Source organism: Nerophis lumbriciformis, linkage group LG10 (genome assembly GCF_033978685.3).
Source record: "Nerophis lumbriciformis linkage group LG10, RoL_Nlum_v2.1, whole genome shotgun sequence".
NCBI classification, from domain to species: domain Eukaryota; kingdom Metazoa; phylum Chordata; class Actinopteri; order Syngnathiformes; family Syngnathidae; genus Nerophis; species Nerophis lumbriciformis.
Genome location: NC_084557.2, coordinates 36,870,315 through 36,895,744, shown reverse-complemented (window position 1 = coordinate 36,895,744; position 25,430 = coordinate 36,870,315). Strand labels below are relative to the sequence as shown.

General features: G+C 39.5%; 1 protein-coding gene across 3 annotated transcripts in view; it reads right to left on the bottom strand.

Moving 5' to 3' along the window:
* Positions 1 to 25,430, bottom strand: part of kcnc1b (potassium voltage-gated channel, Shaw-related subfamily, member 1b) — a 44,871-nt gene that overhangs the window by 15,601 nt on the left and 3,840 nt on the right. For 2 of the 3 annotated variants that reach the window (XM_061969657.2, XM_061969656.2), the window contains exon 2: positions 4,467 to 5,382. In XM_061969657.2, coding sequence (XP_061825641.1) covers positions 4,467 to 5,382 — 916 coding nt within the window. The remainder of the gene's footprint in view (positions 1 to 4,466; positions 5,383 to 25,430) is intronic. The other variant, XM_072913949.1, reaches the window with a different exon arrangement.

Sequence of the window (25,430 nt, the reverse complement as noted above, 5' to 3'; positions counted from 1 at the left end):
TTTTTCCTGGGTACTCCGGCTTCCTCCCACTTCCAAAGACATGCACCTGGGGATAAGTTGATTGGCAACACTAAATTGGCCATAGTGTGTGGATGTGAGTGTGAATGTTGTCTGTCTATCTGTGTTGGCCCTGCGATGAGGTGGCGACTTGTCCAGGGTGTACCCCGCCTTCCGCCCGATTGTAGCTGAGATAGGCTCCAGCGCCCCCCGCGACCCCAAAGGGAATAAGCGGTAGAAAATGGATGGATGGATGGATGTTTTTCCTGCTTTCGCTATCTACGCCTAATGACTGAGCTCCGTGACGTAATTTCTTGTGATGTCTCACAGAGCATTTCTGGTCGGGACGGGATTTGTTCCCAGGGATTCGAATAAAGAACCAACTCTTTTTCTTTACTATAGTGGTCTCGATAACGGGTACCGGTTCTCAAAAAGGGATTCGAGTCCGAGGACTCGGTTCTTTTCTTATCGAACAACCGGGAAAACCGGTTTCGATTATCATCCCTAGTCTCCTCTTTGGTCTGACTTAAATGGAATGGAACTTTATTATCATTGCACTTAAAAGAACAATAAAAATGTGTTTTCAGTACCGGTTGTCAAAGAGCAGACAGGCTGCCGCTTGTAAGTGATACGTGCTTTCATGTCAAAAAAGTCGCTAGATTTGTTGCTTGTCTCTTTGGAGAAAGAAAGTGGCTACGAGGAGTTACAAAGATACTTTAACAAGAAAGTTGCCAAGTTCTCAACACTGTGCTGAGGTCAGTGTTGCCAACTCCTCAGCAAAGAAAGTAGTTATTGGTTATCCTAAAAGTCGCTAGATGACATAATTTCCCCATTTTTATAATATATTGCAAAGGACGCTGTAGGAAAGATACAAGTGAGTTTAAAAAAATAGTCAAAATTAATACCGTATTTTTCCGATTATAAGCCGCAGTTTTTTTCAAAGTTTGGCCGGGGGTGCGATTTATACTCTGGAGCGACTTATGTGTGAAATTATTAACACATTACTGTAAAATATCAAATAATATTATTTATCTCATTCACGTAAGAGACTAGACGTATAGCATGTTCAATATGTTATAGTTATTTGAATGACTCTTACCATAATATGTTACGTTAACATACCAGGCACGTTCTCAGTTGGTTATTTATGCCTCATATGACGTACACTTATTCAGCCTGTTGTTCACTATTCTTTATTTATTTTAAATTACCTTTCAAATATCTATTTTTGGTGTTGGATTTTATCAAATAAATTTCTCCAAAAAATGCGACTTATACTCTAGTGCAGGGGTCGGCAACCTTTACCACTCAAAGAGCCATTTTGACCAGTTTCACAAATTAAAGTAAACAATGGGAGCCACAAAAATCTTTTGAAATTTAACATGATAAACACTGTTTACAAAGTTTTTTTTTGCTTTGTGCTATGTATAAACCAAGGGTCTCAGACACGCGGCCCACACCTTAATATGAAAATGTAATATTAGTACGGCCCGCGGGTTTTATATGAATGACGCTTGACAGCGTCATACTTGACAAGCCGTAGTCTGCCGATTGTCCCGGCAAACTACGAATTTCAGGGCAACTATTCTCTACCGTGATGGTACAACATTTAGCGCACACTACAACCACCGTGCCAGCCCAGCCACACGTTGCTTGGGGCTTCTGCTTGCACAGTAGGTAGCAAGGCATACTTGGTCAACAACCACACAGGTTACACTGACGGCGGCGGTATAAAAAACTTTAATGTGTTGATGTGTGAGGGAGCAGGGTTGGGGTGGGGGCGGGGTTTGGTGGTAGCAGGGGTGTATAATGGAGCCCGGAAGAGTCAGGGCTGCATGGGATTCTGGGTATTTGTTCTGTTGTGTTTATGTTGTGTTAAGGTGCAGATGTTCTCCTGAAATGTGTTTGTCATTCTTGTTTGGTTTTGGTTCAAAGTGTGTCGCATTATTAGTAAGAGTCTTAAAGTTGTTTTATATGGCCACCGTCAGTGTAACCTGTGTGGCTGTTGACCAAGTATGCCTTGCTGTCACTTACGTGTGCTAGCAGAAAATGCATATAACAAAAGGCTGGGCTGGCACGCTGACAATACAGATTGTAGAGGGTGCTAAATGCTGTACCGTCACTGCACGCCCTTATTATTATTGCAAGGGTGAAAATTGGAGAATATTAATCACGGGTGGTTTCTGCGAGAGGCACTGAAATCCCGAAGTCTCCCGGGAAAATCAGGGGGCCGGCAAGTATGCAGCTGAGCCGCATCAGAATGATCAAAGAGCCGCACGAGGCTCCGGAGCCGCGGGTTGCCGACCCCTGCTCTAGTGCAACTTATATATGTTTTTTTCCTTCTTTATTATGCATTTTCGGCCGGTGCGATTTATACTCCGTAGCGATTTATAATCCGAAAAATACGGTACTGCAAATTAACGTTCTTCTTTTGATTATTAGATTTCATTTAACATGGTTAAATGTCAGAGTATCAAATTTGTTCAAAAGATTGTAGGTTTGTCATATTCACTAACAAACCTAATCTAATGACTGGCTCATTAACATGAACGATAGAATTATGACGCAGCAGTGATTTATATTAGCTTGACATAAGAGTAGGGCTGCAACAACTAATCGATTAAATCGATTAAAATCGATTATAAAAATAGTTGGCGATTAATTTAGTCATCGATTCGTTGGAACTATGCTTATGCGCGTGCGCAGAGGCTACGTTTTTTTTTTTTTTTACCTTTATTCATAAACTGCAACATTTACAAACAGCTGAGAAACAATAATCAAAATAATAGGGGTGTAACGGTACGTGTATTTGTATCGAACCGTTTCGGTGCGGGGGTTTCGTTTCGGTGCGGAAGTGTACCGAACGAGTTTCCACACGGACATATTAAGTAGCGTACTGCACTTTGTGTAAACAATACTCAAAATGCCGGACATTTGAGGCATTTAAGAAATACTGCCCTGACAGCTCCGCAAAAGAGGACATGTCCGGTGAAAAGAGGACGTATGGTCAGTCTATCCTAGCCCGTTAGCTGCTAGCATGCTAGCAAAAGAGGACTAGCAGTGATCGGTTTCACCGGAAGTGAAACCGATCGGTCTAGGTCCTGACCATACGTCCTCTTTTCACCGGACATGTCCTCTTTTGCGAGGCTGTCGGGTGGTGTTTCTTAAATGCCTCAAATGTCCGGCATTTTGAGTTAGGGTTGCGTGTATTTTCAATGTATGTTCAGGGTTAAGAAGGTTAAAAACAAAACAAATTGCGCGCGCAGCAGCATTCGTGAGGGAGGGGGAGAGACAGAGAGAGTTTTGATAAATGCGCATGCGTCGTCAGGCTCTGCTTTTTATCGATACATTTATCAGATTTAATTTTTTATTATCTATAGCAGGGGTGTCAAAAGTGTGCATTTTTGTAACATTTTCCTTGTTTTATTTGGCAAGTTGAAAGAACATGGCGCCAGCATGCTGTTTTTTTTCAATGAAATACTGGAAAGGATAGAAATGTTGTTTGTCTCTTTTATCCGATTATTAATCGATTAATCGAAGTAATAATCGACAGATTAATCGATTATCAAATTAATCGTTAGTTGCAGCCCTACATAAGAGTGAAGAATTATTTACATTTACATCTCGCGCTGTAAACTAAGGCTGAACAAGTGGCAGATGTTCAACTTTTTCTTACAGAGAGACACACACAGGTGAGTAAGTGACTGAGGCTGTGTACAGCAGGTAAATCGAATCCAGTGATTTATTTTAAGTGTGACAGTAAATAAACATTTACATCTAAAATGGTTTGCTGGGAAAGTCTGAAGCCTGACTCATTAGCTGACTGAAGTGTGGGAACAGATAAACAGATAAATCGTGATGTGTGTTTCTTAAGCCAACACACCAACGATGAATCACTAGGGCAGTGGTTCTCAACCTTTTTTCAGTGATGTACCCCCTGTGAACATTTTTTAATTCAAGTACCCCCTAATCAGAGGAAAGCATTTTTGGTTGAAAAAAAGAGATAAAGGAGTAAAATACAGCACCATGTCATCAGTTTCTGATTTATTAAATTGTATAAGAGTGCAAAATATTGCTCATTTATAGTGGTCTTTCTTGAACTATTTGGAAAAAAATATATAAAAATAACTAAAAACTTGTTGAAAAATAAACAAGTGATTCAATTATAAATAAAGACTTCTACACATAGAAGTAATCATCAACTTAGGGTGCCCTCTTTGGGGATTGTAATAGAGATCCATCTGGATTCATGAACTTAATTCTAAACATTTATTTTGTTCAAGTATTATTCAATAAATATATTTGTAAAGGATTTTTGAATTGTTGCTATTTTTAGAATATTTAAAAAAAATCTCACGTACCCCTTGACATACCTTCAAGTACCCCCAGGGGTACGCGTACCCCCATTTGAGAACCACTGCACTAAGGTGTCGGAATGTATCAGTTATATTTAAAGAATTTGATCCTACCTTGAAACTTGATTTCGAAGACATCGTCGTGGGCGATAGGGCTCTGATGTTGTGAGCTGATGCTTGATTTACAGAAGTTTGGCGAACCAGGTTGGGGTGCTCGTGGAATATGCCTGTTTTTTTTCTTTGGTAGTTTCTGTTTCGCCATGGCCAGGGAGTAATACATTCCAAAGTTGTTGACAATCACGGGGACTGGCATGGCAATGGTCAGCACACCTGCCAGGGCGCACAAGGCTCCCACCAGCATTCCGGAGGTCGTCTGAGGGTACATGTCCCCATAGCCCAGGGTCGTCATGGTCACCACGGCCCACCAGAATCCGATCGGGATGTTCTTGAACTGCGTGTGCTCGCTGGCTCGAGGGTCGTTGGGGTTAGCGCCGATCCTTTCTGCGTAGTAGATCATGGTGGCAAAGATGAGGACACCCAAGGCGAGGAAGATGATGAGGAGAAGGAACTCGTTGGTGCTGGCTCTTAAGGTGTGGCCCAGTACCCTCAAACCTACAAAGTGGCGAGTGAGCTTGAAGATTCGCAGGATCCTTACAAAGCGGACCACTCGGAGGAAACCCAGTACGTCCTTAGCTGCCTTAGAGGAGAGCCCGCTAAGGCCCACCTCCAGGTAGAAGGGCAGGATGGCCACAAAGTCGATGATGTTCAGGGCGTTCCGGATGAAGTCAAATTTGTTTGGGCAGAAAGTTATTCGCATTAGGAACTCAAAAGTGAACCACACCACGCAAACGCCTTCGATGTAGGTGAGGTAGGCCGCCGTCTCAGGCTCCTGGTAGATGCGCTCCACCGTGATGTTGTCCACCAACTCCACCTCTGTGCGATTGATGATGGGGTTGAAGGCCTCGTGGGTCTCCAGACAGAAGGTGGTGATGGACACCAGGATAAAGAACAGCGAGGCCAGGGCCACCCACTGGGAAGTGGGGAGCAAGCAATGGAAGGGGGGGGGGGGGGGGGGTGAAGAAGGAGAGAGAGTAGAGTGAGATCATTCACGCAATGTAATCAAGCCCAGGCAGCCATTTTTAGCAATGCAATTTAATGTGAGACAACAGCATCTGCTTTATCAGTGACAGTCGTGTGCTCTGCGTCTTCCAAAGTGCGATTAAACGAGAACAATCAATGACTACGTTTACACTGCAGGCCAAAGTGGCCCAAATCGGAATTTTTTTAGATCAGATTTTTTCCAGCGGACTGTTTACACTGCAAGTGAAATATGACTTTTATCAGAATCCAGTGTAAACACGCATGTGACCCCAATGTGGCCTCCACGTCACTTGCACGTGCACTTCGATAAAGTGAAAACCAAGGAAGTTGACCGGTAGGAAGTCGCTACTACTACAAAATAAAATTAAAGTCGCAACACCTAAAAAATAAGTGTTTTTTTACATGAAATTAAATGAAAGTACAAAACCAGTGATGTTGGCACATTGTGTAAATGGTAAATAAAACAGAATACAATAATTTGCAAATCCTTTTCAACTTATATTCAATTGAATAGACTGCAAAGTCAAGATATTTAATGTTCGAACTGAGAAACGATTTTTTTGGGGGCAAATAATCATTAACTTAGAATTTAACAGCAGCAAAACATTGCAAAAAAGTTGGCACAGGTGCATTTTTACCACTGTGTTACATGGCCTTTCCTTTTAACAACACTCATTAATTGTCTGGGAACTGAGAAGACCAATTTTTGAAGCTTTTCAGGTGGAATTCTTTCCCATTCTTACTTGATGTACAGCTTAAGTTGTTTAACAGTCCGGGGTCTCCGTTGTCGTATTTTACACGCTTCATAATGTGCCACACATTTTCAATGGGAGACAGGTCTGGACTACAGACAGGCTAGTCTAGTACCCACACTCTTTTACTACGAAGCCACACTGTAACACGTGCAAAATGTGACTTGGCATTGTCTTGCTGAAATAAGCAGGGGCATCCATGAAAAAGATGTAGCTTGGATGGCAACATATGTTGCTCCAAAACCTGTATGTACCTTTCAGCATTAATGGTGCCTTCACAGATGTGTAAGTTACCCATGCTTTGGGCACTAATACACCCCCATACCATCGTAGATGCTGGCTTTTGAACTTTGCGCTTATAACAGTCCGGATGGTTCCTTTCCTCTTTGGTCCGGAGGACACGACGTCCACAGTTTCCCAAAACAATTTGAAATGTGGACTCGTCAGACCACAGAACACTTTTCCACTTTGCACCAGTCCATTTTAGATGAGCTCGGGCCCAGCGAAGCCGGCAGCGTTTCTGGGTGTTGTTGATAAATGGCTTTCGCTTTGCATCGTAGAGCTTTAACTTGCACGTACAGATGTAGCGTCAAACTGTAGTTACTGACAGTGGTTTTCTGAACCCATCTGGTGATATCCTTTACACACTGATGTCGGTTTTTGATGCAGTACCGCCTGAGGGATCGAAGGTCACGGGCATTCAATGTTGGTTTTCGGCCATGCCGCTTACGTGGAGTGATTTCTCCAGATTCTCTGAACCTTTTGATGATGTTAGGGACCGTAGATGGTGAAATCCCTAAATTCCTTGCAATATCTCGTTGAAAAATGTTGTTCTTTAACTGTTTGACAATTTGCTCACGCATTTGTTCACAAAGTGGTGACCCTCGGCCCATCCTTGTTTGTGAATGACTGAGCATTTCATGGAAGCTGCTTTTATACCCAATCATGGCACTCACCTGTTCCCAATTAGCCTGTTCACCTGTGGGATGTTCCAAATAAGTGTTTGATGAGCATTCCCCAACTTTCTCAGTCTTTTTTGCTACTTGTGCCAGCTTTTTTGAAACATGTTGCAGGCATCAAATTCCAAATGAGCTAATATTTGCAAAAAATAACAAAGTTTACCAGTTTGAACATTAAGTATCTTGTCTTTGCAGTCTATTCAATTGAATATAGGTGGAAAAGGATTTGCAAATCATTGTATTCTGTTTTTATTTACCATTTACACAACGTGTCAACTTCACTGGTTTTGGGTTTTTTAATATAGTGTATGAATGGATGTATATACCAGTCCAGCCACGCTCCACTCTACATCAACGGCACAGCAGTGGAGATAGTAAGCAGCACCAAGTTCCTGGGGGTGCAGATAACTGACAATATAACCTGGTCCCTACACACCGGAGCTCTTGTAAAAAGAGCTCAGCAGCGCATGCACTTTTTGCGTAGGATCAAAAGAGCACAGCTCCCTCCCCCCATTCTCACCACATTCTACAGAGGCACTATAGAGAGCCTACTGACCAACAGCATCTCTGTCTGGACTGGAGCCTGCAGTGCCTCAGACTGGAAGTCTCTCCAGAGAGTGGTGAGGACGGCGGAAAAGATCATCAGGACTCCTCTTCCTCCTATCCAGGAGATCACAAAAAGCCGCTGCCTGACCAGGGCTCAGAAAATCTGCAAAGACGCCTCCCACCCCCACCAAGGACTGTTTTCACTGCTGGACTCTACAAAGAGGTTCCGCAGCCTCCGAAGCAGAACCTCCAGGTTCTGTAACAGCTTCTTCCCTCAGGCCGTAAGACTCTTGAACGCATCATAATTGAAATTATCCCCTCAACTCCCCCCAAAATGGATTAACTCGCTGGAATAAAAAAGACAATATAACATACATCCATAAACGTGGATGCATGTGGAAAAGTGCAATATATTTATCTGTACAGTAATCTATTTATTTATTTATTTATATATATTTATTTATTTTATATATATATTTATATATTATTTATATATATTTATTTATTTATATATGCACCTTATTGCTTTTTTATCCTGCACTACCATGAGCTTATGTAACAACATTTTGTTCTTATCTGTGCTGTAACGTTCAAATTTGAATGACAATAAAAAGGAAGTCGAAGTCGAAGTCGAAGTCTAATATAGTGCAATATATTTGGGAGGGTTGTAATCTTTATATGGCTGTTGCGTAGAGGAGACACGAACATCAGCATGGATCTACGGGAGCTTTATTTTTCAACCCACATGTAAGCAAATGCGCCACAGCGTCAATTCTGCTATTTCTTCGGGATCAAAATATATATTCATATATCACATATAGCCTATTATTTGCGCACTATTGATAAGTGATGCACCGAAAATTCGTCCCTCTTGAATAAAAACCGAAACCGGATGTTGTGATGTAATATCCATTTCCGCTGGCGACTGCATCTTTTCGTAGCTCGCCCAAAGCTGGCATACCACATGTAGACTGCCGTCACATTTAAAAAGATCAGATTCCAATCGGGTTCAGGACTACATCCTGATCTGACCTGAATCTGATGGCAAAAAAAAATCAGATTTGAAGCACTTTGGAGCGTTTGAATCAGATCTTTGTCACTTGAGGGCAAACAAATCAGATTTGGGGCCAATAAATGCTCAACACTCCCTTCACTGCTCCATCGCAAAGTCATGCGTTTCACCAAAGCAACAGCATTACTTTCTGCTCCTGTGACTGCATGTAAAACTAAGGTTCTTCTTTTCAGGGACATTTTTATAGCAAGTCTTTCCCCACTCAAGGTCACATTGACCGGGTGACCAACTAATAGCAGGCTGAGGCTCATTAAGATGAAGTCCCCTATTTATGAGAAACCTGCATCATCCCTGCAGGGTGTAGCGTATACTCTGCTTGTCTTCGGCATTGATCCGATGACTGCATTTCATCACATTTAGCCTCTGATATTTCTGATGCTTATACTTGCTACACGAGTGTAACCGATACAGTACGCTCTCCTGGGTATTGATTGCAACCCTGTCCTTGCGCTTTCATCCGATCATACTGGATTACAGTAGTGTGACCACGCCTGCAGAGTGGGGGTGGGGGGGGATAACAGGGAAATATAAACTCACTAAATTTAGATTCAGTGAGTCAAAGTGAGCTGTCAAGCTAATGCAGAGTTTAGTTAAGAGAGGCTGGGTGGGGTCTTGAATGAATGAGAGAGGGACAGAGAATAGGGCATGTCTCGGCATGAGTCTTCTAGTCCGCCGAGTAAAAAGAGGAAAACAGCAACTCACTCATTCAAGTCCATTCATGCAAGCTGAGATGGAAAACAGGCCCCTCATTACAACATGTCATCAGTGGCAATTCTGAGCTGCTATTTACAAACCTTTGCTTCCTGTCCATTTAAACTATTGTTGACTTGATTCACAGCCCAATGACTTTTGTTCTGTCAGCACCAGCCTCCCTCTTCTTTATTTAGTGAAACAGCATCATGGTTTACTACACTAATATCAAACTAAACACACAATATCTCATACCTCTGCAGTAAGTCACTGTTACCACTGACCACATTTAGTTGATCAACTATCAGGGTCTTTTGCTGCCGATTCTGATAGCAATCCTTCATGAGTGAGATAGGCAGATACCGAAAACATGTATTAAATGTAAATTTTTCAGTGTATTTATGGTGAGTGCTATTGGCAGTTTAACAATATCAACACAATATTTAAAGTAGTTCCTTATTCTCTTTTATTACCATATTTTCCGGACTATAAGGCGCACTTAAAATCCTTTTTTTTTTCTCTCAAAACTCGACAGTGCACCTAATGTACGGAATAATTCTGGTTTTGCTTACCAACCTCAGCTATTTTATTTGGTACATGGTGAAACGATAAGTGTGACCAGTAGATGGCAGTCAACCATAAGAGATACGTATAGACTGCAATATGATGGCAGTCACACACAAGAGATACGTGTACACTGCAATATGACTAAAGTACATTTTATATGTTTTATATGTTCCATTGAAAATATAGAACATTACACACGGCGCTCAAAAGTCTATCAAAATGTTTTAAAACGACTTTGGTAAGCTATGAAGCCGCACCGCTTGATGGATTGTACTGTGCTTCAACATACGAGTATTATTATGGTGTGTGTGTATAAGGTAAGACATATTATCTGGCATTTTGTTTCGCAATATTATGCAAAAGCAACTTTTCTTACCTTCTGGTACCTGCTGATCTGTATTTGAGATCTGCATAAGTCCTGAAAAATTGCGCCTTTGTAGTCCGTGCCGACACAGTAGTCGATAAGCTTCTTCTTTTTCTCTATCTTCTTGTTATGGGACATTCATCCTCTGCTGTTGCCATTTCTAATATAAAGTAGTGTAAAGTTCTTACTTATATCTGTCAGTAAACTCGCCACGAAAGCGCTAAAACATACCGGTGTAGTGAGTGTACATTATTCACCCAAGGAACTTTAGTTATTAGAGAGTTCCAGTCGGACGGTTTTTCCCGGGGCACATTTCCAGCGTGGTTATTGCACTAATGAGCCACGGATGAGGAGATGCTGCTCCGTTATTGATTGAAGTAAAGTCTGAATGTCATTAAAACAGTTAACTCCATCTTTTGACACTTCTTCCACTCCCGTCCTTGCACGCTACACCGCTACAACAAAGATGACGGGGAGAAGACGCTGTCGAAGGTGAGCCACGTAAATAAGACCGCCCAAAACGGCGCATCCTGAAGCAACTGTCAAAAACCTACTTGAAGATGATCTGTAAAACTTCATCTATGCAACATTTTGACCAAAGAACCACCATTACATGTTATGTAGACCACAAGTAAGTGTTTTCAATTTAGGGGGGAAAAAAAGAAGAGTCCTTTAATACTTGGCGCCTTGTATATGAAAAAAGATCGAAAATAGACCATTCATCGGCAGCGCGCCTCATAATCCGGTGCGGCCTATGGTCCGTAAAATACGGTACATACAATTGTTTGAGCAAAACAAAGTCCATAGTACAGACTGACAGACCAAAAGTTGTTCTATTATCCTCTCTCTAGACCAGTGGTTCTTAACCTAGGTTCCATCGAACCCTAGGGGTTCGGTGAGTCGGCCTCAGGGGTTCGGCGGAGGTCAAAACACACCCGACTCATCGTGTAAATACAAACTTCTCCCTATCGGCGTATTACGGATACGGCAACAGCTGACGGGTTTGCAGGTGTGTAATTTGTTGTGAGTTTATGCACTGTGTTGGTTTTGTTCTTTGAACAAGGTGATGTTCATGCACGGTTAATTTTATGCACCAGTAAAAAATCATGGTAACACTTTAGTATGGGGAACATATTCACCATTATGTAGTTGCTTATTAACATGCAAATTAGTAACATATTGGCTCTTAACTAGTCATTATTAAGTACTTATTAATGCCTTATTCGGCATGGCCTTATTATAACCCTAACCCTCTAACCCTGACCCTAACCCTAACCAAATAACTCTAAATTAAGTCTTTATTACTTAGAATATGTTTCCCTAGTGTCCAAATAACTTTAAATTCAGTCTTTGATACTTAGAATACGTTCCCCATACTAAAGTGTTACCAAAAACATATAACTTTGTCTTGAATTTGAAAAAAAACCAACATTTTATTTTTCACTAAAGAAGGGTTTGGTGAATGCACATATGAAACTGGTGGGGTTCGGTACCTCCAACAAGGTTAAGAACCACTGCTCTAGACTATTAGTAATCTACTTGTTAATTTCCTGTCAATGTCTTCTTACTTTTTGCCGTAACATGGTTCCATCTACACTTCTTAAACTTTACTAAGCACTTATTTCTTGGTGCTCATGGCTTGCTCTCGGTTTATAACATGTTTAGCCTTGACCTCCAGTAATAATGTATCTGATAATTATATTTAAGAAGATACTACAGTAAGAAATGCAGTTTACGTGCTATAATAGAGGTGATTATTAGTAGCTTAGGGGAGCGGCTCCACACTGTGTATTGAGGTACACAATTAGCAGCTAGCTTTGAGACACTCGTGATTTAGGGCTATATAAGTAAACTTTGATTGATTGATTGATTGATTGATTGAGCTTGGTTAGACAGGGGACTAAAAATAGTGTCAGTCAGAGGGGATTTGCATTTGTGATCAGCATCGAAATGACTTTCACATACCTTTTCATGAAAACCGTCTAATATCAATCGCTGGCTGGTACATCCTTACTATTAGTGCATTTTATCATTGATCGTTAAATTAACATTTTTAATGGGATTGGAAAATCTCTCCAAAACATTTTCTCCACTCCTGTTTCCATGACAGTGCCCTATTTATCTGAATAACATTGCCTGAAGGAGTTGTGCCCTAAAGAAGCGCTCTGCATGAAAACTGATCAAATTCCTCTAACTAACGTCATTTAGTTCCTTTTGAGACCACAGACTACAGTTGAGGCTGAAATCAACAGCTGGTTGCAGACAATTAATGCAATCCTGTGCTTCAAGAGGCGATTAATCAACAATTAATTCCAATCAATTGACAAAATTCTTAATTTGATGCACTCTATTGATTATTGTTCCCACTAAAGTTAAATACAGAACATTTGGCAGTATATTACGCCCCTGCAAGCTCTGTGCACAAACACAAACCCCCGCAGCCACGCACTCAAAAATCAGCAGCATAAGACACACACATGCCAGAAGTGCTAAGAAATGCAGCAAAAAGATGAATTTGTCCACAAACATACGATAGTTTGTTATGAAACTAAAAGGACCCAAGAATTACACAACATTGCACCACTTTGTGTGTTGGAAACTCAAGTTAATTATCAATCGATTAGCTATGAAATGACACACTAATGAGCACAGTCGTGTTCAGTTTGACTCCAAACATTGCGTGTGGTATTGTGTTGTGTTGTGTTGCATAACACAGTTGTGCGTTCCGCCCCCTCTACGGTGTGTTGTGTGCAAAATAACACCCCACAACAAAATCCCAGTGCAATACACGATTAACTGCAAGCACACCAGCTCCATCAAAGCCATGCAGGCAAGTGATTGCTTTGGAAAAACTGGCCTTTGGGAAAACCATATATTGAACTAAATGTATGTTTACATCACATATAAACCATGTTTGCTTAACTTAAATCAGTCCAAAGTACCACACAACCTATTATGAAGTCCATATTTAAAGCAATAATGTATTATGCATCTCTGTCTTTGAGGCTGCCAAATTCAAAAAGTAGGTACCGTATTTTTCGGAGTATAAGTCGCACCGGAGTATAAGTCGCACCTGCCAAAAATGCATAATAACGAAGGAAAAAAACATATATAAGTCGCACTGGAGTATAAGTTGCATTTTTGGGGAAAATGTATTTGATAAAAGCCAACACCAAGAATAGACATTTGAAAGGCAATTTAAAATAAATAAAGAATAGTGAACAACAGGCTGAATAAGTGTACATTATATGAGGCATAAATAACCAACTGAGAAGGTGCCTGGTATGTTAACGTAACATATTATGGTAAGAGTCATTCAAATAACTAAAACATATAGAACATGCTATACATTTACCAAACAATCTGTCACTCCTAATCGCTAAATCCCATGAAATCTTATACGTCTAGTCTCTTACGTGAATGAGCTAAATAATATTATTTGATATTTTACGGTAATGTGTTAATAATGAAAAAAAACTGCGACTTATAGTCCGAAAAATACGGGAATTGCTTTTGGCATGTGACTACTAGTGTAGGCCGACTAATAAATGATTTATACGTGCAAATCAAGGGCCCTAACTGTTATTTTTTGCAGGGTCTCTGTCATAATCGGTTTACCCACCATTATCACCATGGAGGCTGTGTGAACAATTACACTCGTCAAACACTGCATGTCCTCACACCGCCCCTTGCATGATGTGTCTTTGACACTTTGGGACAGTGTGAGCATTGGGGGAGGGTGCCAGGTGAACATGATGTGATCATTATTGGTCAACTCTCACTGCCGCCTGCACTGATGTGGCGTGACAAGGCTTTTCCACTGATGTATCCACTGTGAATTCAGTCTGTAATTAACTCTGGGACTCCGTTCTAATTAATTTTCTTGCCTGTCTTAGAGGAGTTCTGTCAATCCTCCCTTTGCTTTTGTGGAAACTGAGAAGACACTCTGTACATCTCTGCTGTGGTCGATTTTGAAGGTGACACTTGCAAGAAGAAGCCTTTGTGGCTTTTAAAGTGCTTGCGCTTGCTATAAGAGCGAGAAGTTGCCAGTTAGAGCTGGCTCTTGCTGGAGGTGGGGTCTGATATTCAGGATGCTGCAGCTGCCAAAGCAGCATGCAGCTCAGCATGCTTCTGAGGGGGAACACTTGTCGGGGAAAAAAAACATCAGAAGGTGTCTAATCATTGTTACTGTTTAGAGCATGGGTGTCAGACTCTGGCCCGCGGGCCAAATTTGTAATTTCATTTGGCCCTTGAGGCAATATCAAATTAACATTAGAGCTGGCCCGCCGGTATTAGACAGCGGCGGTGCCGCTATAACACCGCATTCACCGCTAATACTCATACTTGCCAAGACTCCTGAATTTCAGTGCCCCTCCCGAAAATCTCCCAGGACAACCATTCTCCCGAATTTCTCCCGATTTCCACCCGGACAACAATATTGGGGGCGTGCCTTAAAGGCACTGCCTTTAGCGTCCTCTACAACCTGTCGTCACGTCCGCTTTTCCTCCATACAAACAGCGTGCCGGCCCAGTCACATAATATATGCGGCTTTTACACACACACGAGTGAATGCCATGCATACTTGGTCAACAGCCATACAGGTCACACTGAGGGTGGCCGTATAAACAACTTTAACACTGTTACAAATATGCGCCACACTGTGAACCCACATCAAACAAGAATGACAAACACATTTCGGGAGAACATCTGCACCGTAACACAACATAAACACAACAGAACAAATACCCAAAACCCCATGCAGCACTAACTCTTCCAGGACGCTACAATATACACCCCCCGCTACCACCAAATGTTGATATTTACCTCAGAAGGCTGCAAATAGAAAAGAGGCATTCCATTTTTTATTAATATTTTATTTAATATACCATTGATGTTTTTTCGTTTGTTTTTTGAAAGTAGATTTTGCACTATTAAGTTATATAAGCGTTGCTTGTTCCATATTCAGTGATAAAGCAAATCAGTGTAGCAAACTGAGCAATAATTAATGTTTTATTCATGCACTTTCTCTTGCTACTTCAAGGCTTGAGTGTTTGATTCATTCATTATTGTTATTTTATTTTCAAATGTATTATTAGCCTGTGGAAAAAGTTTATTTTGATATTTACCTCAGAAGGCTGCAAATAGAAAAGAGGCATTCAATTTTAATTTAAATTGTATTTGATATACCATTGATATTTTTTTTATTATTATTATTTGAAACTCGATTTTGCATGTCACTATAAAGTTATATAAGCCTTGCTTGTTCAATATTCAATGCAAAACTTGTTTGGGTCCCTATTCAAAGGTTAATTTGTTCAACCTTGACCTGCGGCTTTGTTCAGTTTGAAATTTTGGCCCACTCTGTATTTGATTTTGACACCCCTGGTTTAGAGGCTTGCTCTTCCTGGATGGGAAAAATGCCCAAAAGCAAGCACAAAAAATGTCACCTCCAACCTGATTTTGTCTGGAGGTTTGCCACAAAAATGTTGCTGGTGCCAATGAACTGCTTTGCTAATGTGTTGCTGACCCATTTAGCCGGTCTACCCAGGGATCCCTGTGCCCTGCAAATAGCAATCCTAATTCACTCCTGTGAACTGTAGCCATTCTACATTAAGGACACTTTTTATTTCGGTCATTTATGTAATATTTCATACAGAGTAGTAATAAAATCGCAAATAGAATATTTGGGTGAATAAATGAGCAACATTAACACAATTATTGCTGTTTTTAAATCATATTTGCAATATAATGGTACAATTTCGGCCTGAAGGTTCTGATCCCGTTTGCATGCCAGAATAATATTGATGCAATGACAGTGCTCTTTGTGGCTGTACCTTAACTTCCCATAACTAATATGTTGCTTTACTTTAGACCACAAACTTGTACAAACTGAATCAACAGCACCTCTGCTGGTTGCAAACAGGTAGTGCACCCCATTTTGCCTCAGTTGCTTTAGAGCAGAGGTGTCAAAGTCGTTTTCACTGAGGGCCACATCACAGTTATGTTTGGTCCCAGAGGGCCGCTTCTAACAGTGAATACTTTTTTTGATTGATTGATTGAGACTTTTATTAGTAGATTGCACAGTGAAGTACATATTCCGTACAATTGACCACTAAATGGTAACACCCGAATAAGTTTTTCAACTGGTTTAAGTCGGGGTCCACTTAAATTGATTCATGATACAGACATATACTATCATCATAATACAGTCATCACACAAGATAATCATCAGAGTATATACATTGAATTATTTACATTATTTACAATCCGGGATGTGGGGGGGGGGGGAGTTTGGTTGTTATCAACACTTCAGTCATCAACAATTGCATCATCAGAGAAATGGACATTGAAACAGTGTAGGACTGACTTGGTAGGATATGTACAGCAAATAGTGGACATAGAGAGAGAGAGATCAGAAGGCATAAGAAAAGTATCTACATTTGATTATTTACATTTGATTATTAACAATCTGGGGAGGGTGTTAGTTTAGGGTTGAAGTTGCCTGGAGGTGTACTTTTAGTGCGGTTTTGAAGGAGGAAAGAGATGCCCTTTCTTGGGACTGCATTCCACATTTATGTGGCATAGAAAGAGAATGAGTTAAGACCTTTGTTAGATCTGAATCTGGGTTTAACGTGGTTAGTGGAGCTCCCCCTGGTGTTGTGGTTATGGCGGTCATTTACGTTAAGGAAGTAGTTTGACATGTACTTCGGTGTCAGGGAGTTGTAGCGGATTTTATAGACTAGGCTCAGTGCAAGTTGTTTTACTCTGTCCTCCACCCTGAGCCAGCCCACTTTGGAGAAGTGGGTAGGAGTGAGGTGTGATCTGGGGTGGAGGTCTAGAAGTAATCTGACTAGCTTGTTCTGGGATGTTTGGAGTTTAGATTTGAGGGTTTTGGAGGTGCTAGGGTACCAGGAGGTGCATGCGTAATCGAAAAAGGGTTGAACGAGAGTTCCCGCTAGAATCTTCATGGTGCTTTTGTTGACCAGAGAGGAGATTCTATAGAGAAATCTCGTTCGTTGGTTGACCTTTTTGATTACCTTGGTTGCCATTTTATGACTCTTATTACACACTTTTTTAATGCATTTTATTAGTAGATTTTTTTTTAAATAAAATTAAAAACAAATATGGTCAGTTGCAATAATTTCACCTCAAAATTTAATGTATATTACTGTAAATGGAAAAACAGTGCTGCTGGTTTTATGGCTAAAAAAAAGGCAGCTCAGTTGCCAGAATTTTACTGTAAAATTTACATTTGTTTTTTTTACTGTAAATAAAAAAAAACTGCAATTTTACAGTAACATTTTGGCACCTGAGCTGCCAGTTTGTTTGTTTTACCGCAAACTCAACAACTGTAGATTTTTCGGTGTATTACTGTAAATGCCAAAACGGCACCAAAGTTTATTACAGTAAAAAATACTGTTATTTTCATTTAGAGAAAAAGGCTGTTAAACTTTTTTTTACAATGAAATCTATTGCTACTTTTACATTGCACAATGTGATGGATAACTTGCTTTGAAATCATTATTATTAGTATTTATTTCTATTCAAAAAATGGTTTGAATGTTTGATAATATATTTTTGCATAATTAGACAATATTTAAGTTAACATTTTGCGATTACATGGAGTACTTTTTTTTTTTTCTCCCAAAATAGAAAGAAAGAATACATTTAGTAAGAAAAGTTACAGTACTTTATCGATACATATCATTTCCAGGCTTTCAAGGGCCAAATAAAATGAAGTGGCGGGCCACATCTGGTCCCCGGGCCTTTTAGTTTGGCACCTGTGCTTTAGAGCATGATGTATCAACAGTTCTTCACACAGTCTGTTTATCTATCGTCATTCCAGTTCTAATTAAGGCTGCAGCTGTTGGTTATTTTATTAATTGATTAATCTACAGATACCTTTGTTTGATTAATCGAGCAATCGGATAAAGCACACTTTATAGCCTCAACGCATCCATCCATTCATCCATTTTCTACCGCTTGTCCCTCTCGGGGTCACGGGGGTGGCTGGGGCCTATCCCAGAAATGAACAAAGATGTTTCTGCTTGCCATTAACTTAATATTTTTTTCTAATAAATGCACATCAACAACATTGAAATTGCACTTTAACATGTGTGCATTCATAAAAAAGGATATTACAAACCCCGTTTCCATATGAGTTGGGAAATTGTGTTAGATGTAAATATAAACGGAATACAATGATTTGCAAATCATTTTCAGCCCATATTCAGTTGAATATGCTACAAAGACAACATATTTGATGTTCAAACTGATAAACATTTTTTTTTTTTGCAAATAATCATTAACTCTAGAATTTGATGCCAGCGACACATGACAAAGAAGTTGGGAAAGGTGGCAATAAATACTGATAAAGTTGAGGAATGCTCATCAAACACTTATTTGGAACATCCCACAGGTGAACAGGCAAATTGGGAACAGGTGGGTGCCATGATTGGGTATAAAAGTAGTTTCCATGAAATGCTCAAACAAGGATGGGGCGAGGGTTACCACTTTGTCAACAAATGCGTGAGCAATTGTTGAACAGTTTAAGAAAAACCTTTCTCAACCAGCTATTGCAAGGAATTTAGGGATTTCACCATCTACGGTCCGTAATATCATCAAAGGGTTCAGATAATCTGGAGAAATCACTGCACGTAAGCAGCTAAGCCCGTGACCTTCGATCCCTCAGGCTGTACTGCATCAACAAGCGACATCAGTGTGTAAAGGATATCACCACATGGGCTCAGGAACACTTCAGAAACCCACTGTCAGTAACTACAGTTGGTCGCTACATCTGTAAGTGCAAGTTAAAACTCTCCTATGCAAGGCGAAAACCGTTTATCAACAACACCCAGAAACGCCGTCAGCTTTGCTGGGCCTGAGCTCATCTAAGATGGACTGATACAAAGTGGAAAAGTGTTCTGTGGTCTGACGAGTCCACATTTCAAATTGTTTTTGGAAACTGTGGACGTCGTGTCCTCTGGACCAAAGAGGAAAAGAACCATCCGGATTGTTATAGGCGCAAAGTCGAAAAGCCAGCATCTGTGATGGTATGGGGGTGTATTAGTGCCCAAGACATGTGTAACTTACACATCTGTGAAGGTGCCATTAATGCTGAAAGGTACATACAGGTTTTGGAGCAACATATGTTGCCATCCAAGCAACGTTACCATGGACGCCCCTGCTTATTTCAGCAAGACAATGCCAAGCCATGTGTTACATCAAAGTGGCTTCATAGTAAAAGAGTGCGGGCACTAGACTGGCCTGCCTGTAGTCCAGACCTGTCTCCCATTGAAAATGTGTGGCGCATTATGAAGCCTAAAATACCACAACGGAGACCCCCGGACTGTTGAACAACTTAAGCTGTACATCAAGCAAGAATGGGAAAGAATTCCACCTGAGAAGCTTAAAAAATGTGTCTCCTCAGTTCCCAAACATTTATTGAGTGTTGTTAAAAGGAAAGGCCATGTAACACAGTGGTGAACATGCCCTTTCCCAACTACTTTGGCACGTGTTGCAGCCATGAAATTCTAAGTTAATTATTATTTGTTTATGAGTTTGAACATCAAATATCTTGTCTTTGTAGTGCATTCAATTCAATATGGGTTGAAAAGGATTTGCAAATCATTGTATTCCGTTTATATTTACATCTAACACAATTTCCCAACTCATATGGAAACGGGGTTTGTAAATAAAACTCTTGTTGTCTTGTTCTCCGCCACGCAGATCACGGCCCCCACAAACCACCGCTGTCATGTGCAGCGACTACGGACTACGGACACATATTTAAAGTTTCGGCCACTCCATGCAGTCCTGATTTTATTAATTTGTATTAGTTACACTTACTAAACAATTAATGGAAGCAACAGAATATAAATCATTTGTTCTAATCAAATTAATCAATTTAACAGCAGCCCTTTTCTTAATTGATGTTTATGAATGAACTACTCACAATGTTGTTTTTTGAACTAATTGTGCATCGGATTCATAGCTGTCAAACCGCTACACATGTCACTGCACAGAATCACATTCAAAAATTGCTTGTACATGACTTCCTGCTGGCCCCGCTATGGACTGGACTCTCACACTATTAGGTCGCCCAGGGTCCCCACATCTGCGGTCCCCTCCAAGGTTTCTCATTGTCATCCCATTGGGTTGAGATTTTTCTTACTCTGAGCCGAGAATGTCGATGTGGCTTGTGCAGCCCTTTGAGACACTTGTGATTTAGGGCTGTATAAGTAAACTTTGATAGATTGATTGATTGACTTGAGACAAAAAGGTTTGTTTTCTTCCATTGTGGATCTTGAAGATTTATCATAGATTGGATCCTCAACCCAACCCTGATTTTGTCAAGCAGCTATTATGGTCTATATTATATCAGGTGCGATACGTTCACATGTGGCAATAGGGATTTGTACCTTTACCAATTTAACCAATACGGTACACATTTTCATTACTTTTGTATGTGTTGATGTGTTACCTAATGTTAATTGTTTAATCGTTCAAAACAACATTTAAAAGTGAGTTAATATTGATAACTGTGCTGTCCAGTTGTTATATATTGTGTTCTTACATGTATTATAAAGTAGACTTTACATACAGTTGCAATTCCAAGACATTAGATGGCAGTAGTTTCTAGACTGAGTAGTCTTTGCCATTAAGTTGATTTTGCCTGCCTTGTCTTTTCTTGTATTTTACAGTACAACGTTTGTATAGTATTGTATTTATTACACACCAGCTGTTTGATTGTAATGCCCATCTTAGTTAGACTCAGACTTAGATTTAGACAAACTTTATTGATCCGCAAGGAAAATTGTTCTAGTTGTTTTGATTACCAAATTTGGAGGTTTTGAAATCGCCATGTAAACTTGCGAATGCTAGTCGGTAGCATGTTTATGGCATATCCAAGCATCGAGCTTGCGCATTTTGAAAAGTGAAGGCTGAGTCTGTTCTGAGGGCTATGAATGTTTGTTCCGCTACCAACTTAGTGCTTTTAGTCGGTGCCTAGTTTGTTGGTGCAACAAAAGTACCCAGTAGAACCAACGAGATTTGGTCGGTACCTATCTCTTTACGTATGTGACCATGTATTCCTAGTTTACCTAGTGTGTTTTTGTCCAATTTCCTGTTCCTGCAGGCTTTCTGTCATGGCATGTAGCGCTGAAGACCCTACATGTAAAAATGTTTATAATAGAATATCGTGCAAAGGTTTGTTTATTCCATCAATTAGATTTACAAGGTGAAACTAATACAAGACATAGGCCCCTAACATGTACCGGTAACTCAAGATATTTCAAGCCTCCTTTTCATATTATTTTGATGATCATGGCGTATAGCTTATGAAAACCTCAAATTGAAAATCTCAGAAAATTTGGGGTTTTCACAAACTGTAAGCCATGGTCATCAAAATTATAGGAAATAAAGGCTTGACATGTCTCACTTCGCTTGGAATGAGTTTATATCACACATTAGTTTCACATTTGATGTTGAATTGCTGACATAAATGAACTTGTGTATGATATTAAAATTGATGTCATTTAATAAACATTGTAGTGCAGCGACCTCCAACTGTTTAGAACTACTTTGACAAAAAGAAAAGAGAAGTGAGCCATTTGTGTTTTATTTAAGAATGGAACAACTTGAATTGTACTTTATTTACAAAGCAGAGCTCCCCTTAAGCAGTGTAGTCATTGTTTTGATGCTATTTTGTGGTAATTAAATAATAAATTAAATACAAGCCGAATTGAACAGTTATAAAATTCTAAGAGTTGAAGCAAATCATTTTTGACAATTTAGTGAACTACTCAAAATAATGTTAGTAATGCTACTGGTAGCTCACAAACTACAGCTGGAAAATAGAGATGGGATTTATGGCTCTTGGGGAGCTGGATCTTGAGAGACAGATCCTTTCAAAAAGCTGTTGAAAAGGTTGGCTTGTTGTTATATTTCTTATTTTTATAAAAGTAACTTTTTTTTTAAATCAAGGAAACAATCCCTGGTAGCACTTATAAGATAGGATTTTGATAAAAAAATAATTCAGACATGCACATCCCACCAATATATCTAATATATGTAATAATTGAATTCCGCTTGTGTTTTCATTGTAAACATTCCATAGGGTGATACCATATCTATCCTGTATGCATTGACAATGATGTCACTACTTTACATATTCCCTCACTTAAAAAGTACAAAAAATAATATACAAAAATAATAAATAAGAATAGTATGTCTCTATGTATATACAAATATCAATAAATGCAGAATAAAAATTAGGAAAAGATACAAATCACCCTGCATAGTGTGTGCACACCTGAACTACTTTCCAAAATCATTTCCTAAAAATTTGTGATAAAATGGCTTGCAAATGCAAATCGGTTCTTAAAATTCACTTAAAACTCTGACTCACCACATTATTTCATGTGACTTATGAAAGCCTGGAAATAATGATTTTGATTTTTACTAAATGTATTTGTTTGTTCAATTTTGACTGAAAAACTGTACTGGATGCAACATACTGTATATCTGATCATGCAACAAGATATTCCAATAAATGTTTTGTTATCATTAATCCCTAAATATTTGCTTATGATTTCAAAGCAAATTATCCATCAATTTGTTAGTAAGAAAATATGATACATTGATAGACACTTGTGTAATAATTAGGGCTGTCAAAAATAACTAGTTTTAACTGGATTAAGCACAAAAAATGATCACATTAATCATGTTAATACGCAGATTAATCATGCAATTTTTTATGACCGCATGCTCCTATACCTGGTTTTCTGCGAGTTCGAGCAGGTCGCTTTATGGTCGGTGATCAAGTCAATGCATGCGTCAGTGCAAAGATGAGTGAGGAGACTCAGTCTGGTGTTCTCGCTGGTAAATTTCACTTTAAAACAAACCCAGACGGGACTTTAGCTAAAACCCTTACCACATTTTAAGCAAATAAAAACGTGTTTTCAAGTAAAACATTTTAAAAATGTTCCTGTATGACGTTCTGATAATAAAATTGCATTTGTGTACACATATTGGGGTATTTTTGTTAAGTTAATTTAAATTAACTTAACAAAAAATGTTATTTCAATTAAATCACAAGATTAAATATGTGATTAATCATGATTAATCCAAATTTAAAAGTGTGATTAATCTGATATAAAATGTAATCATTTGACAGCACTAGTAATAATATCATTAGGCGATGCACATTTATAATGACCGTTACTGGGTAGAGGCAGGCATAACTGTGATGTGACCCTCAAGTAAAATGAGTTTCACAGCGACCACCTAAAATGACTCTACTATGGAACACCAACTTTTCTTACCTGTTTTTGTGTGTTTGGGATCTGCATAAATCCCCAAGATTTGAAATTAAACCAGGCATGGCGGTGATACTTATAAAACAATCTTGCCTTCTTTCAAACTTGCTCCATATGAGCCGTGGGGAATTTGAGACTTTAGTGATGTATTTTGGCTTAGTTACGTCATTGGATATGGTAGAGGTTTACCTGAAGAGCTTAGCTCAACTCTGCTATTTCATTCTATTGTAGTCCAAAGCTGTAATCAATAAGTTCCTTCTTTTTCTCTATTCTGTTGTTGTAGGGCAGACTGGCTCGTATATGCACATGCATCCTCCGCAGTCGCCATTTCTAATAAAAGGTAGCGCACAGTGTAGTTTTAACTTATATCTGTCAGTAGACACCAGGGGAGCGCTAAAAACTACAACACTGCTGATGAGGTGGAGACGCAGTCAAAGCGGGCTTGGCCTGGAGGCACGTAAATAAGACGGCACATTCATTAAGTGGCTTGAAGGTGGTCTGTAAAACAAAGTCTATGCAAAAATTTGACCAAAGCACCACTTTTACATGATAAATAGACCACAAGGAAGTGTTTTACATGTATAAATCAAGGGTGTCAAACCAGGTTTTATCCGGCCCGCGGGATGAGTTTCCTAAGTATAAAAATGTACCTGAAATTTTTGAATGAAAGAACTGCTGTTCTAAATGTGTCCACTGGATGTCGCAATAGCAATTCTTTGTATCTTTGTAGATGATGCTACATATGTACAAAATAAACCACGTGATGTTAGTGCATCAGTTGAGGAAAATGAGCAAACTACATAAATAACAAACTGTAATTTGATTTTGATATACATTTTTTTATCTTGATAGATTGAAAATGAACACCAATGAGTTGACTGATTATTAACATTATCACATAATTTATTCAGAAAATATAGATAACGACAAATAAAGATAGAATACTATTAACAACAACATGTAAGTGTAAAAAACAAACCAACAACATTATGATTTGTACATTTTCAGAATGTGCTTGTTCTATTTTTAAAACAATCCGGAGTTGTCTTTATTTTGAAGTTATCGTGCTTTGATTTTACCAGTCTAGCCTACTTGGGATTAGATTTTTCTCCACGTGGCCCCCGATCTAAAATGAGTTTGACACCCCTGGTATCATAGGCGCCGATCACGGACAATGCCGAGCACCCACGTGGGATTGATGGAAACTTTAAATCTTTAAAATAATTTTTGAAAAATCAATGCTGTTGTAGTTAATTTTGTGGCGAGTTTGGTCCGTTTTACAAAATAATAAAGCCACAAATCATATGGGATATTAACTTCACTGAACGTCTATTTTTTTTTTTTGAATATACACACACACACACACACACACACACACACACACACACACACACACACACAGAGAGCACCCACTGGCAGAAATGTAGATCGGCGCCTATGCCTGGTATAAATAAATACATCCTAATATGACCCCTTTTATAAGAGCTTTTCAAAAGGTTTGACTCGTTCACGAAGGTCCCATCACTATTGGAGACCCCTGTTCCTGTGAATGTGACTGAAATATGATCACTCTGTCATTGGCATTTTGAGTTCTGTCTCTGCCTAGTAACAAGTGGCCACAATTTACCCATGTAAGACAGTGGTCCCCAACCACCGGTCCATGCTACCGGGCCGCACAAAAACATTAAATAATTTGTAAACGACTGCA